At 43.5% G+C, this 17305-nt stretch overlaps 1 protein-coding gene across 1 annotated transcript in view; it reads right to left on the reverse strand.

Moving 5' to 3' along the window:
* The window catches only part of LOC126484695 (uncharacterized), a 153277-nt gene extending 136305 nt beyond the window's left edge, over positions 1–16972 (reverse strand). Inside the window, exon 1 of the mRNA XM_050108291.1 lies at positions 16756–16972. Coding sequence (XP_049964248.1) covers positions 16756–16972 — 217 coding nt within the window. The remainder of the gene's footprint in view (positions 1–16755) is intronic.
* Between the last annotated feature and the right edge of the window lie 333 nt (positions 16973–17305).

Below are 17305 nucleotides of genomic sequence, written 5' to 3' on the forward strand. Positions count from 1 at the left end.
GAACTACTTAAACCTAACTAACCTAAGGACATCACACACATCCATGCCCGAGGCAGGATTCGAACCTGCGACCGTAGTGGTAGCGCGGTTCCAGACTGTAGCGCCTAGAACCGCTTGGCCACCCAGGCCGGCAAACATGTACTATACAAGCAATGGTATCCGGACTCCCCTATGTACAATGGAACTGACATTCAGATTTCACAGCCGGCCGGAGTGGCCGTGCGGTTATAGGCGCTACAGTCTAGAACCGCGTGATCGCTACGGTCGCAGGTTCGAATCCTGCCTCGGGCATGGATGTGTGTGATGTCCTTAGGTTAGTTAGGTTTAAGTAGTTCTAAGTTCTAGGGGACTGATGACCACAGTAGTTAAGTCCCATAGTGCTCAGAGCCATTCCGATTTCACGAGAAGTGGCTCTATCCGTACAAACGGGGGCGAGGAATATTGTGTTGTCAGTATAGAAGTCATAACAGCATAATGGATGGGACAGGAGAACTCAGTGACTTCGGACGTTGACTTGTCACTATCGGTCATCTGAGTAACAAATCCATAGCGGATATTTCAGCCTTTCCGACTCTGCCCAAGCCGACTGTTGGTGATGTGACTGTGAAGTGGATACGCGGAGGAATAACCACAGCTAAAAAGACCAGGCAGAACTGACGTACTGACGTACAGGGACAGTCGAACGTAGCGGAGGGTGGTTGTAAAATTCCAATGAAATCAGCAGAAGGAATCGCTCGTGTGGCCCAAAGTGCTACCAGTTTTCCAGCTAGCACAGTGAAGGTGAGAGTGTGATAAAAAGAATGACGTACAACGGTCGAGCACCATACATTGCTGTAGTCAGTGCTAAACGACGGTTGAGGTAACGTCACCAGACAGTCTATGACTGGAAATGATTGATTTGTAGTAATGTACTACGCTATACACTGTGTTAATCCGATGGAACGGTTTGTGTTTGGCCAATACCTGGAGAACACTGCCTACCATCATGTGTAATTCCAACTGTAAAGTACGGAGGATGTGGTCTTGCGGTAAGGGCGTGTTTTTCGTGGGTAGGGTGTAGTCACTTTAAACGCTAAATTATGGTGGATATGAACACACTTTACAAAACTGTGTATTGGATACAGCAGAAGAACAATTCGGAGACGAAGATAATCTGGACGGCAGCCGTATTCTGTGAGGCAGTGGTTTGTGGACAGTAACATTCCTGAAATTGACTAGCCTGCCCAGAGGATCTTGCTTTACCGAATGTCGCCTTTGCAGTGAATTAGAACATTGACTTCATTCCAGGCCTCAACGTCCAACTGTTCTCTAGTTTCGGCTCTTTTGAAATAATGGGCTGCCACTTTCCACAGACATTTACACACATTCAGTGATGCTGTCCCCAAAAGAATTCAAGCGGTCACAAAGCCGATGGGTACACATACCCGATATTAATGTCAACTAACAAGTGTCCGGATACTTTTGATCATATATCATACGCAGCACTACTGGGCATCCCGAGTACGTTATCTGGCAATCAAATGTATTACCAAGGATCAAAAGAATGAAATATCCTGTTAATTCGTCAGGCTTGGCCAGGAGGGGAAAGCAGTAGGCACCAGTTGAGGTGAAGAATAAAACATAGTTTAAACTGTATGAGCTCTTAATGCCGTAAAGAAAGGCAGGCCTTTAGAAGGCGCCGAGGCTGAATGGGCAGCCGCCCTAGAGAGTAAGTAGGTGAGGAGGGCGTCTGATCGGTTTGGAAGCTGCCAGCAGAAGAGAGCGAACGGCGTGTCCACTCCCGGCAACCGGCCGCTGTTCCACCCCCACTTGACCACCTCCAAGCCTCCCTATTGGTCGCTCAGATCGTAAGACGCGTAGTTCGGTAGCGTTACCTCATCAGCCATGAGTTGCTGATAGTTCAACACGTAAGTTTCAGGGTGGTTGTATCCGGTTCTGGGCAACGTGACCAGGCAGAAAGCACTGACGAACATCTAATAAAAAAATAAAAATCAGACTTTATACTAATAAATCCATTCAGTATCGGCCCTCACTGTACAATCCTCTAGGGAAATCTCAGAAATCAAAACATTATTTTTTCTTACCACGTAACTGAACTTTGAATTTATCTGTAATTGGATTAAAGCTCATAGCTTATCTATCTCTGGATGATCGTTCGAACTGTGTACCTTTCTTTGGCGGTGTTCCATACCCGTGATTCCTTTGATGATTGTGATTCCTTTGATTCGTCGATACAGTACGCGAATTACCTAGTGATGCTGCGTGTCTTTTGACGTTCGGACGTGTCTCCTGGTTGAGGAGTGGCAGAGTAAACTAAGCTTTCACTCTCTGCACGCAGTTATTTATTTTTGCTGAAGTACAGATGGAGATGAAAAACGTTGTAAGAAGAGGTCACAACACGACAAACATTCTAAACGTGCACTTTTGCATTCAATATCGCCCATTTTAAATTTTAGCTTTCAAGATGAGCATATTCACCACCTCACGTGTCAAAGTTCATATTATTTTGGTCGATGTACGTACTGCAGCTGCCCACTGTAGTCTGTGTATGATGAAGCATGGCTGAGTGCATTGCCGTAGGTATACTGGCACCGCTGTGGACGTTGAAGTTCTCGAAATCCTCACCTGTTACGTTACTAACCTCTACACGACGTGAAAACAGTAGTTTGGTTTGCAGTTAGCACAACATGGATTACTGGACCGAACTTTTTCCATCAGTTTATAGCTTCTATTAGATATACACGGGTATGGTGTGCAGTTAATGTGACATCGTTAACAAACCGCACTTTCTCCATCAAACCATATTTCTTTATCCATATATGTGCTGTGAACATACTGCAACCATTTTCAGAGAATTAACAACTTACAAAAAAACAAGGTATTATTTCACGCAGGATAATGTAAGAGACACACAATCAATGCTTCATCGGCAATATTTCAAGGGTATTTTTATGCCAGGACAGTTATATGACCTCTTTGTTCTCCAAACGATGTGACATTTAAAAAAAATGGTTCAAATGGCTCTGAGCACTATGGGACTTAACATCGGAGGCCATCAGTCCCCTAGAGCTTAGAACTACTTAACCCTAACTAACCTAAGGACATCACACACATCCATGCCCGAGGTAGGATTCGAACATGCGACTGTAGCGGTCGCGCGGTTCCAGACTGTAGCGCCTAGAACCGCTCGGTCACTCAGGCCGTCGATGTGACATTTATTTCTGAGTGATGTCATAAGAGAAGACGAGCGAAAATAATCTCCATACTCTCGATGAGTTACAAGACACTATTCCGCTTTTTGATTAAATGATTTTTGCATCCGAAATCTGAGTGTTTGAGAACATGTTCAGAAGATAACCTTGCCACTGAAGGTACGTTAACTTAGTGAAACTACTGTGAACACAAGTAGGCTTAATTTAGTCGTACTGTGCCTCAGGCCCCCATCATGGGCCGACCAGCTGGCAGAATCACCCCCCCCCCCCCCCCTCCCCTGCCGAGTAGGTCACCCCGACCCATTCCCCTTTACATATCAAATGAATTCGCAGTTGCCAATAAGAGCTACCGTCAGCTGTAGAATTGAATGACGACGATGAAAATTTGTGCCGAACCGGAACTCGAACCCGAATATCCCGCTTATCGCGAGAGGTCGCCTTACCACTTGGCTATCAGCATTCGACTCACGGCCAGACCCAAACTTCCATATGTCATCAAGCAAGCGTCTACGTCCTTAACTCGTGCATCCATTATGTATATTCCCGTACAGGTCAAACGTTATAATTGAAAGTCGCTTGTCTTGTGTTCACAGATAAAAACGATATTGCTGTACATGCATTATTCTGAGTACGATGGAATGTTCCTCGGGACATGCATACAAAGGTCGAAGACCCATAGTTTTCATTGCCGTCATTCCATTCTATAACTGATGGTAGTCATTATTCGAAATTGCGAATTCATTTTATGGGTTTCGTAACAGCTGTGGTCGCCGCAGTGCCTGTTCCTTTGGGCATGCATGCATGTGGGCGATTTTAAAGTGGTTGGGTCTGTGGTGTGGGTACATCGGTTTGCTAGCGGTGCTCCACCTGCTTGCCCCCACCGCTAGCCCTGAGGGGCGGTGGTGAAGTTTGCCGACCAGTTGGGCTGTGAATGGTAGGCTCTAGTTTATAACACAACTCGCCGAACCATCATGTGGCAGTTTCCGAGGGAACTACTGTATAATAGCCATACATATCCCGTGTCAACTGTGGGCTTTCGCTTATCTTACTTGAAATACCATGTGCATTTTGGTCCTAAAAAACACTAAAACGAGTAGTCTTTCCTCTTTGTCTTGTGTGCAAAACCTGCCGACTAATGTACATAAAAACACAGCTTAACCCTCTTCTAACTTTAAGTGTTTTTTATTTTTAATTTACGACGGATTTCGGATGTGTTGTTCCATTTTCTGGTGGCAGTTCTGGTGTTTAAATCAGGTGCATTGTTCCTAGGAACACGTTGTGTGTACGAAACACTGCAGATATTTCGACGTCGTTGGTTTCTCATTAATGCCGCATCTGAGCTAAACAGTGGAATCAGCTCCTGAAAACGAAGCAAAGCGTCTGAAAAACGCAGTAAATAAAACAAAATACATGTTTTTTTTAAATATTTTACAGTCATAGAAAGCTCTTACGAAACACGTGTAAGTGTAAGACCAACTAATGATTTTATATTTTTGGATGTGAGGTCCGCCAGTTATGCTGAACACCGTTTTTCTCAGTACCCAAACATGTTTCGGCACCACTGTGCCATCATCAGTGGGTTTTCGTTTTTTTTAATTTATTCTGCAATGTGAACATTTTGTTAAATGATTATAAAATTATGTGCATTTTTACTTCAAACAACAGAACATTTCTTTTTGTAAATACCTTTACATCTGGTGTGCATGAGCTTTCTGGATCACTTTTGTGTTAATTACTACAGGTAGCTTGTCATCTGCAACCAAACGATGTTGATGAGATAGTTTTTTTGCTGGAAGTTGACCTATCTTCTAGAATGTAATTTAGATTTTCGCGATTTTTTCGCGCCTATTTTCGTATTTACTTACGTTTTCGTGTGGCAAGCGCTTCCAACCTCCACATCATGCTGAGATGTTGTGATGCATTTGTAACTATAACAAGTATTTTCCACAAATAACGTAGTAAGATACTTTTTCACTACCCCAGAACACAGTGTGATTGTGGTTTGTTATGTGTTCAAAAATGGTTCAAATGGCTCTGAGCACTATGGGACTTAACTTCTCAGGTCATCAGTCCCCTAGAACTTAGAACTACTTAAACCTAATTAACCTAAGGACATCACACACATCCATGCCCGAGGCAGGATTCGAACCTGCGACCGTAGCAGTCGCTCGGCTCCAGACTGTAGCGCCTAGAACCGCACGGCCACTCCGGCCGGCTTGCAAAGTTCCTGTAATGTTTTAAATAGTGTGCCCTTGCAGAGTGTAGTGTATTCGCTTAAGACCTGTTTTCCTTCCGCTATTGCCTTCTGTATATGGAAGTTTTCCTCAATGGTCAGTTTCCTGTATAGGCTGTGGCTGGGTTTTAGTATACTTGCGTCTGTTTCTATTGTGGTTGGGTGGTGATTGTTGGCTACAAGGTGGTCAGCAAATGTGCCATGGGAGCTGCTGCTTTTCAAAGCTCTGAGATGTTCCGAACATCTTGTTTTGAAGTTTCTGCATGTTTGTCCAATGTGTACTGACTGACAAGTGTTGCATGTGAGTTCATATATTCCTGATCTGTTAAATTTATCCATGGGTGTTTCTTGTGTTCTGATCTTTTTCTGTGTTGTGTACTCCATCTTGTATCCTGTTTGGATTCGCTGTTTCTTTAATATGTCGCCTATTCTGTGAAAAATCTTATTATCGTAGGTGAGTATGTGCCATTTCGTTTTGTGTGTGTGTGTTGCTGCTCTGTTGTGTCTTATGTGTGGTCATTGTTTGTGTTTTGTGTTGTTCTGTGCTGGGTGATTTTAACATGAGTTGAGTAGTGCCATTGAAGGGAATGGGCCCTCTGTAAGTAGGCCGCAGTGAAAGAGGATGAGGATGAGGAGGAGGAGGAGGAGAGACCAAAAGAGGCCACGGGAGGGTCCGCTGTGGGTGCAGGAGCTGAGCTCAAAGTGGATCCCGGCGGGGCCGGGCCAGCTAATGACCGCCTCGCGTGCGCCGCCGCGGCCTCTGCTCCCGGAACACCTCGCAGCCGGCCAACACCGGCCACTCCAGAGCCCGGGGCACTGTACGCGGCGCCGCTGATTAATTATTGGCTCTCACCAGGCGCCACCGAGCCGACTTTTAAGCTTCTTAAGGCCCAACCTCTGGCCGGAAACGGCGACACGGAAGCCTTTCTGTGATACCTCCGCTCGGTCGCTGGTGTTACTTAACAATTCGTTTGCCTATCCGAGACTTCCGCTTTCTGTGTTCCCTCTCAGGCAACGCAAAGCGAGTCTTGAGTTCCTAATCAACCGAAGAAACGCGCCGTTCCCGATACAAAGCTATTGGAAAGACCTAATTCCGTTTCTTGCTTCTCTTGAGTTCACTTTTTTTCTATGCTCCTCAGGCCACGTTATTGGATGCGGTGGAGAATGCTTTGCGTACCAATGTCACTTCCCGTCTTCTCTGTTCTAGTCACGGCATGAACGACTGCTGTAAGCACCCATGTGAACACGAACCTCTCAAACTTTTTCTTCATAGTCTCTTCCGGAGGTGTAATATATTGATTCACTCATCATCAATAAAGCACACCACGATGGACAGCACCTCTTGAAACCTTCCCGTCTCCTCTGTATCTCTTTTGTTATTGATAACCTTCCCTTTTACAATAAACTATGAAACCTTTCCTTAGGATTTCTATCTCTTGCTTAATAATAACAAATGAATTCTTCCCTTTGAAATTCATTCTCTTTGTCTTATCTTCGCATACAAATTTAATTGCTGCTTATTAAAAGTGATTTTCTGATTATTTCGACGAAACATAGAATGTGTCCTCGTCGTGGCCCTCAGTCGTTATCTGCAATAACCCAAAACTGTTCCTCACCTTTTGTACTGTTACTGGATCGCCATCTGACTGCTACATCGAACTGCGACATGAATATACTTACTCTGTTTTACTATACTCTATTAGCTGCTGGTGGGCTTTCATAATAAGTGGCTGTATTTATTACCAAAGCTGACGTTATTCTTTAATAGCAAAGATGACGTTATTCTTTAATTAATTTGACTGAAGTTACGTAATCATAGTTAAACTTTTTCTTGACAACAATAAAATTTAGAATAGTTTTACGTTGATGGTTTTGGGATGTATTATAATTAGAAATGCAATATTGCTGGCAAAAATTAATTATATTCTGAATGAAATTATTTTACAAACGTTCAAATGGGACTTCATTTTTACAGTAATCTTACAACTAGCAATGCGCAAAAATACCTTCAGTAGTCTTGAGTTTCTCAAAAAATTACTTCAATACTATTAGTTCCTCTTATTATAATAGTCAGCTGATGTGTCTGTACATCCGTTTCTAACCTCTTGTAAATCATAGCTGGTGGCTGGCAGGCACACCGCTCCTCTCAACCTCTCGCTTCAGACCTGCTACCGACCCGCTTCGCATCTCGCTTACTACCGACTTCCTATGAACACTGAAGTGCGGTCTCACCTGCCAACAATGCTTTCTGGTGCAGACAATCCCTGCTAGCATTACAAATGTATCAATGCGCGGTCTTTCCCGCTCTTTTCTTAAAATATATCCATACGCGGTCTCTCCCGCCCTTTTTAAAATTATATCAATTTGCCGTCTCTCTTGCCAATAATACTTTGGTGCAGACATTCCCTGCTACCACAATTATTTCCAACATGACAAATATTAATTATTCCTACTTAATCATATTAATAAAATATAAACATCTTTAAAAAATTGTGGTTTGACAATAGACAATAGAAATATACACGTCTTACACTCTCTTGCAACCGCTGCCAGAGGGGTTGACTGAGCATCGCCGTGACGCCTTCCTGCATACCAAATGAAACTATAATGAAACCCGCTGCACTTCTTCATATCTTCTCCATTTCCTTTATCAGTCAAAGAGTGTCGAGGAATATTCAAGTATTAGTCATGTAAGGATTTTGTAAGCTACCTCCTTCGAATATATTTTTTGTGAAAGCCAAGATCGCTTAAGTTTAAGACCTTTTTTCTAATTTTGACAAAATCGGGCTTTCATCTTCAGATTAGCATTACACTTTGCGTAATGTTGACATGCACGTGCCGTCGACATTTTGAGAACAAAGTGTACATACATTAAAAATCCACATAGTTTGTCATTTATAATAGTTTCTTAATGTATTTACACTTTGTTCTCAAAATGTCGACGACATATGTATAGGAACATACAACCAAAGTGTACTGCCGATGGCCGGCCGCGGTGCCCGAGCGGTTCTAGGCGCTCAGTCCGGAACCGCGCGACTGCTACGGTCGCAGGTTCGAATCCTGCCTCGGGCATGGACGTGTGTGATGTCCTTAGGTTAGTTAGGTTTAAGTAGTTCTAAGTTCTAGGGGACTGATGACCACAGATGTTAAGTCCCATAGTGCTGAGAGCCGTTTGAACCATTTGTACTGCCGATCTGAAGATGACAGCGAGATTCTGTCGAAACAAGTAACCGGAATGAAGGTCTTAAAAGTCAAACGATCTTGGCTTTCACACACACACGCACGCACGCACACACACACACACACACACACACACACACACACACACACACTAATATATATGAGATCGCCCCAACAACAAGTTATATATCTCCTTTGCGGTGGATTACTGGTCCTACGGATTCCTCAGATGAATCTGTCTTGCGTCTGCCTTACCTTCGGTCAGTTTTATATGGCTCCATACACATGCTCCCAGATATTTAACAGACGCGACTGCCCTCATCGACTGTTAGCCAGTCGTGTAAGCAAACAGGTGTTGTTGCCTATTTATACAAAATACGCAATGCTGCTTCATGTTAGATGTAAACTGCCAATCTCCATCCAAGCATCTACTGATACAACAGCGTAATCCAGGCTTCCGAAATTGTCGGCAATGTCTTACAAATATTGAGATTCCTCTCGTTATAGAATAATAAATAGATTGGCGACAGAGAAACAAATACTTGGTAACATCGGATATAAATTTAAATGTTTCGTGAGGGTACTGTTATTGAGTGTAGCTGTGTACGGAAGTGAAAGGTGAACTACAAATAGTTGAGACTAGAAGAGAAATTTGAAATTTTGTGCTATAGGAAAATGTTCCAAGTTAGATCGAATATTCAAGAACTAGGCCAGCGGCGTTGTCGCAATGGTAACACCGATTCCCGTCAGATCACAAAAGCGGTGTCGGACTGGGTTAGCACTTCGATAGGTGACCATCCCTTCTGGTGAGCGCTGTTGGCAAGAGGGGTGCACTCAGCCCCCGTGAGGCCACGTGAGGAGCTACTTGACAGAGAAGTAGCGGCTTCGGTCTCGTGAACTGTCATAGACCGAAAGAGCGGTGTGATGACCTCATGGCCCCTGCATATCCGCATCCAGTGACGCCTGTGGGCTGAGGATGATACGGCGGCCGGTCGGTACCGTTAGACCTCCACGGCCTGTTTGCGCTGAGTTTTAGTTTTTACTTAAGAAGCACGAGGTATATATGAGTCCTTGCCCCTCTAGCTACCCCAATGCACGATGACATGGCACGCATACAGCGTTACTGCCGAGCAGTGCACGTGGATGGCTGTGGACTGATCCACGCATCTACGCACAGTGCTATTGAAGTTAGTATACGTTATACCGTGTGTACAGTATGTAACAAGTTTAACAATTTTTAAAAATTGGTTATGTTCGCAGATGTAAGAAATGTGTTCCATCTCTGCTTCACACTGAAGTGTCGACTTCTTTTGTTTTTAGAATCGCTCACCGTTCAATGTGTCTCCATACCGAATTTCATCGAAAATAGTTCAGCTGCTCAGCCGTGAAAACGTAACTGAGTTACTTTTCACGCACCCAGCTTTGCCCGAGATTTATTGAAAGTAATGGCTGAGACTTGGTATGGGTGGAGATAATTTTTTGCTTATAAAGCTTCTTTGTATATAACATTTGAGTAGTATTATTGGGGACATGGATCAAGAGCTTGTTTGATTCAAAAACATGCCACTTGAAGCTGGCTGAGCGGAAGGCAATTGGCACTAATGTCCACGCCCGCAACACACAGCGTCTGGCCTTGTGTCTTGTTTATGGTCATGGCATAAGATACACTATGTGATGAAAAGTATCTGGACACGCCTAAAAACATTCGTTTTTGGTATTAGGTACATTTTGCTGCCACCTACTGCCAGGTACTCCGTATCAGCGACCTCAGTAGTCATTAGACATAGTGAGAGAGCAGAATGGGGCGCTCCGCCGAACTCACGGACTTCGAATGTGGTCAGGTGGTTTGGCGTCACTTGTGTCATATGTCTGTACGCGAAATTTCCACAGTCCTAAACATCCCTAGGTCCACTGTTTCCGATGTGATAGTGAAGTAGAAACGTGGAAGGACACGTACAGCACAAAAGTGTAGTGGCCGACCTCGTCTGTTGATTGGCAGAGACCGCCGACAGTTGAAGAGGTTCGTAATGTGGTTCAAATGGCTCTGAGCACTATGGGACTTAACATCTGTGGTCATCAGTCCCCTAGAACTTAGAACTACTTAAACCTAACTAACCTAAGGACATTACACACATCCATGCCCGAGGCAGGATTCGAACCTGCGACCGTAGCAGTCGCGCGGTTCCAGACTGAAGCGCCTAGAACCGCACGGCCACACCGGCCGGCTCGTAATGTGTAATAGGCAGATATCTTTCCAGACCATCACACAGGAATTCCAAACTTCATCAGGATCCACTACAAGTACTATGACAGTTACGCGGAAGGTGACAATTCTTGTATTTCATAGTTGAGCGGCTGCTCATAAGCCCCACATCACGCCGGTAAATGCCACGCTTGGTGTAAGGAGCGTGTACATTGAGCGATCGAACAGTGGACAAACTTTGTGTGGAGTGACGACTCACGATACGCATTGTGATGATCCGATGGCAGAGTGTGGGTATGGCGAATCTCCTGTGAACGTCATCTACCACCGTGTGTAGTGCCAACAGTAAAACTCGGAGGCGGTGGTGTTATGTTGAGGTCGTGTTCATCATGGAGGGGGCTTGCCTCCCTCGTTGTTTTGCGTAGTACTATCACCACATAGGCCTACATTGATGTTTTAAGCACCTTCTTGCTTCCCACTGTCGAAGAGCAATTCGGGGATGGCGATTGCATCATTCAACATGATCGAGCACCTGCTCATAATGCACGGCCTGTGGCGGAGTGGTTACACGACAGTAACATCCCTGTAATGGACTGGCCTGCTCAGAGTCCTGACCTGAATCCTATAGAACACCTTTGGGATGTTTTGGAACGCCGAATTCGTTCCAGGCCTCCCCGACCGACATCGGTATATCTCCTCAGTGCAGTGCTCCGTGAAGAATGGGCTGCCATTCCCCACCAAACATTCCAGCACCTGACTGAACGTACGCCTGCGACAGTGGAAACTGCCATCAAGGCTAATGTTGGGCCAACACCATATTGAATTCTAGCATTACCGATGGAGCGCGCTACGAACTCGTAAGTCATCATTGATCACATAGTGTAAGTACTGTGTGAAATGTGCATGTCTAAAGCGAAATGGTAAATTGTTAAAAATAAGAGGTATTCATGGTAAAAAAAACTCGCTCACCTGCACCATTTCCCATCAAAATTTCCAGTTGTACCATGTTGCGTTGGAGAGGAAGTAACATCAAGACTCTATCAGTGAAGGGTTCTAAGGATCGAGGTAATGCATGAAGCTCTCTATCGGAGTTTCTAAAGAGCTAGTTAAAGTCTGATGTTCCTGAGCCTCAGAAAGTCTCGCCTCATTATCTTCATTTCATTCTTGACCCCACTTAGTCATTCTTTTAGCCATTCTAGCGTATTCAGAAAGACTTGACCGTGTTATAGCTATTTTTATTTGTAAACAAAATGGAATGAAAATGTGATGAGCAGCCCCACAAATCACAAAGCAACTATAACAAAATCTTCCTACCAAAGAATATAAATCAAACCTACCGAAAGAAGCAAAACAATTTCATTAAATTTTTAATGCACAAAGCGAAATCAATAAACCTATGTATGCCAGCCAGTAAATTCAGTGTTGGTGAAGGTAAGATGGCGCCACGTAATTTTTTTCAGTGATGTGAGGTTTCGAAAATACATCTATCACTTTATTAATGAAGCTAACTGCGCTATCTATTGGGTCTTTGGAGTACTGCGACACCTACAGCGCCGTATATTGGTTTTTCGCAATAATACGCTTTGACGATTAAACAGCCGAACTACTAATCTGAGCAGACAATTTTCGATAAACTTTAAATTACGATATCTTTTTTTCCGTGATCCGATTTTGGCGAAATGAAGTTTACACTTCGCCTCAAGTAACGTTTTGAAAATCCCATAAAAACTCGTCTAGTACTTTTCGACATTACCGTGTTCAAATAGACTACAGACACGACTATTTTACATTTTTACTATTAGTACAGATATAGACTGAAGTATAGTTTAAACACGTCGAGTATTGTATAAGCATTGTATTCATTATATTGAATCGTATTATGTACTACCTATCAATCAGTAACAGCAATTTCTAAATATGATAAAGTTCAAAAGTCAAAGAATAAATAGTTTTTGAAAGAATAAATATTTTCCTCAATTCGTGTGATACTCTTCAAATAGATAAATATCTTGTACTACACACTTTCTAAAGTAGCCTATGTTCTTCCTCATCGTACAATCTCTCCATACCAAATTTCATCAAAATCGTTTCAGCTGTTTAACCGTGAAAGTGTGACAGACAAAAGCACTTTCGCATCCATAAAACTTTAAATTACGGTATCATTTTTCTCCATGGTCGGTCAGATTTCGCTGAAATAAAACTCCCTTGTGTTTCCCTAAGCTACGCTCACGTTATCTGTGAAAAACCCTTGAAAATTCGTCTAAGGGTTTTGGAGAGTGGCGTGGTCAGACAGACATTCAGACACGGCGGTTTTACTGTTTCTTGATTGATACAGATATACATACAGAATAGAAGAATAGAAGAAGAGGAAACTATTTTTCAATATGAAGATTTTATCTGAGTATCGAAGGAAACATATATCTGTTACCTGGCAGTTATATGTCTGTTGGCATGTATTTCATTTCTGACTTCTCCTTAAGTATTTGACATAGCTTTTTAGCCTATGAATTGCGTGTAGTACGTTTTGGTGAACTGACCAACATTAGATGAATACTTTCGGCAGGAAAATAGAAACGGAAACCACTGATGAAGCTATAGGCCAAATATATTTAGAATTCCTTGACAGGTTTGTGACTGACAGTGACAAGTAATCCATTTGGTTCTTGTGTATCCCTTGCTGACGGCTGTCGGGGCCTATAGCTGACCATTCATCAGCTTCGACGCAGAACACACGCTGAATAACAGAGCTGGCAGTCATCAGCTTGTCATCGCGTCATCAATATTCGACTGACAGCCTGTTGTTGCTTTTTGGTCCATGCAAGCAGCGTGCATAATATGCTACCTCCCTGTACAGATACTGCCCTATACTAACCAAGATTTGGTGCCTGGGAGACAGATGACATTACTAGCGCACCGAAATTCTTTATAATGGGCACAGTTTTTTTCATTCTGTAACCGATCTTTGCTATTTCGTCATAGAAGTAGAGATACGTAGAATCATACTGTACCACGGCCTCGTGTATGTTTTTGGAAAGTAATATTAGCATTATCACTGTATGATTTTATTTCGTGAAATTACTGAAAATGTCTGAAAATAGTTTCGTATCAGCCTCTTAAATGAGGTTAGACATCCTTCAAATGTATTTATTGACGTTACGTTTGATAAAGCGTGTCATTTCCAAAACAAACTGTACAAAGCCCATTAGTTAATGAGTATGATGGAATCAGAACTGCCAGTATAGCCTTCATGACGCTATAATTCAAACACCGTGAAAATTAAATATGCATACGTAAATAAATAAAGACATAAAATTTATTGAGTGCTAAAGACTGAAAATTATCCTGATTTATTTCGTAAGACGGTTCTTCGTCAGTAGATAAGTCCTATTTCTAAAGACTTGTCTGGCCACTGAGATTCTTTTTTTGATACCAGTTTGCTTCCAATTATCTTCAGTCACTGTTCGTTCTCCTCAAATAGCAGTCTTCTTTCACCTACCTCTAATAGGAGTACAAAATTTACCTCCCTCGGTTAAGGCATGCATTGCACGCGAACACGAAAGCACATGTATCGGGTAAGACCGAAACGAAATATCAATCCTAATGGATACTCGATTTGTATAAACTCGTTTTTTACAGTATTTGTTCTCCACCCCTAGAGGCTTAGCGGGCTCTTCGAGCTCTTGTTAAATTCCAGAAGAGATGGTAGTGGGAAAGAGAGATTCCTAATTCGTACTATCTCAGATGGAGTTTCTAACTCCAGGAGTTGATTCAAAACCATCGCAAAGCTCCCGAAAAACCTTGGACAGATACAGGAAAAGAAAGGTGCTCTACTGGATATTAAAATTGCAATGCCAGGAAGGATATTGTACAATGAAATTCTACTTATTGTGCGTATGCAGATAATAGGAATAATATGTGATTTAATTAAGTGATTTGGCGGTACACTGGACGGGAACTTCATTACACAGGATTGCCCCATCTAGAACCAACAATGGCCCAAACATCGGGATCCGCAAGGGGAGCAGGAGTAATCACTTGACCCCTTTCCACTTTGTTACAAAATTTCGTATAATTCTAGAAGCGGTGGGCAACATCACTTCTCTGAGATATAATAGATTTTTTGTTTCAGCTGAAAAATTTATTTCTTATAGTGTGCCACATCTTGAAAATCGACCAGCTCATTTATATCACTCATGTCAATTTTGGAGAGTAAACTGCCCCCACCCCCAATAAAAAAGTATTCTAAGGACACCCATTGTCTCTAAATTGGCTGAGCATCTAGAGTTCATCAGCTCATCAGTAGAAGTGGCTGAGAAATGGTGACACGGCCCTCTGTCGGCAATCCATTAACATATGTTTTCAGTGGGAATGTGCTGGCCACGCCAACAATCGACAACTTCTGTATCGAGGAAGGTTAGGGGAGCATGTTCAAGATAATAACGTAGTGGAGACCTTAAAGATAGGGCAGAGCCACCAGCCTTCACAATCAGAAAAGTAACGAACCCTGTTTAAATTACACGATCAGAGGTAATTGTGTTATGTAGCCATTGACACCCCATACCTTCGCACAAGGTGTTTGATTTGTGCGATGACGAATTCAGTTTCAGAACGGTATTCATCTCAGAGTCTACACACAAGGATCTGTTCATCGAAATGCTATATACACAACTGGAATTGTAATGGAAATAAAATATGGTACCACTCCTGCAGTCAGTGTCGTTGTTAGCGCTCTATTATCAGCGTGGTGCTCTCTGAAACACCAAGGCACAGAAAAATTTAAGTGCTTGTTTTTCCAGCGTGCCGTTCGAGAGTAGAACGTTAGAGAGACAGCATGAAGGTGGTTCATTGAACCCTCTGCCAGCGCTTTATTGTGAATAGCAGAGTAATCACTTAGATGTAGATGTAGGGCAAACCGCAATGATGGTCGCCGCGCTGACTGTCCGTGATGATCCAGCCACTGTTGCACTGTCCACGTGTTTAAATTATATGATATGGCTGTACGACTCTCGAGCGCTGCTCACATGGAACTATTGTGAGGCTGCATGCCCCTCCAGAGTCAAATTATATAACGTGGCTGTACGACCCTGCACGGTTGACTGAAAGGAAAAAAACTGTGCGTCATCTCAGGCGCTACTCAAATGGTTCAAATGGATCTAAGCACGATGGGACCTAACATCTGAGGTCATCAGTCCCCTAGACTTAGAACTACTTTAACCTAACTAACCTAAGGACCACACACACATCCATGCCCGAGGCATGATTAGAACCTGAGAACGTAGGAGCAGCGCAGTTTCGGACTGAAGCGCCTAGAACCACTCGGCCACAGCGGTCGGCAGGCGCTACTCCTATGAAACTATTGCGACGCTGCATAGCCCTCCTGAGTCCATAGATTTCATATTAGCACGAGAGACGTGGGATCCTGACCAATGCGAACAGTCAAATTTCCACAGACATTGACCTGTCGGCATCATGCATAGCAGGATATTGGTGCAAACACAAAAATCCAAATGTGATCGATGAATGACTGATCCAGTGTATAATCTTTCCTTACATATTCTTGGATGAGTTCACTCCCACCCGCACCATGTGGCTGTATTGAAGTGTTATTCGTATATCCAAGCATGTAGTACACTCCATACCAATTTGACATTTGCTGACTACCGTCTTGTTAGTGTTGCAGTTTTAATGAGCAGTGGCGTATTTTTATTTTGCTCTACATTGCCAGAGATGGCGACAGCAGGCGATCAGATCGAGAGCTGTGACCTGACCCGCAAGCTGTTAACCCGAGACTCTCTTATAAAGGAGTCAGGTATATTGTGGTACTTCAGATGGTGGACCTTCTTTTGTTTATGGAACCTCCTCGATTTGAGATCTGTTTTGGCGCCGCCCCCTCCAGCAGACGCAGAACTTGTATTTAATTAGCTTGCCGGGGCTGCCCGTCCCGTCCCGGCGAGGCCGCAGGTAATCGCCGTCGGTTGATTGAGGCGCGGCTCCCAGGGGCCGTCTATCTCCAGGAAGCGCCTCCAGGCGCAGCCGAGTCTGCCGCCGCAGCGGACTTCCCCAGTTGGCGGGGGCGGCGCGGGGGCGGAGCAGTTTTCGCGAACGCCCGCGGCGGTCGCTCTGACTGACTGTAATGCGCGCCATTTCCCTGGAAATCGACATTCTGATTGCACATCCGCCCCTCCGAAATATAATTATCCTCCACAAATAAAACGTGCTCTATCACGTACTCTTCGTCAATTTGCTTCTGATTCTCCAGTCGCAGTCCCACCACCGTTGGGTTCATATTCGTAAGCTGACACTCTGTGTCAGATAGTGTACCTTAAGGAAGCAGTCATATCCAGCTCTTATTCTCTGGAATTTCCACTATTATTCCCGTGTTCAGCAATATCACTATACTAAAGATCCGGCAGGACTGAAGATTGCACTAGATTTTGTTTGATTTTTGTCCAACACTTGAATAAACATTAAAGAGTC

The sequence above is a fragment of the Schistocerca serialis genome, chromosome 6 (genome assembly GCF_023864345.2).
Source record: "Schistocerca serialis cubense isolate TAMUIC-IGC-003099 chromosome 6, iqSchSeri2.2, whole genome shotgun sequence".
NCBI lineage: Eukaryota > Metazoa > Arthropoda > Insecta > Orthoptera > Acrididae > Schistocerca > Schistocerca serialis.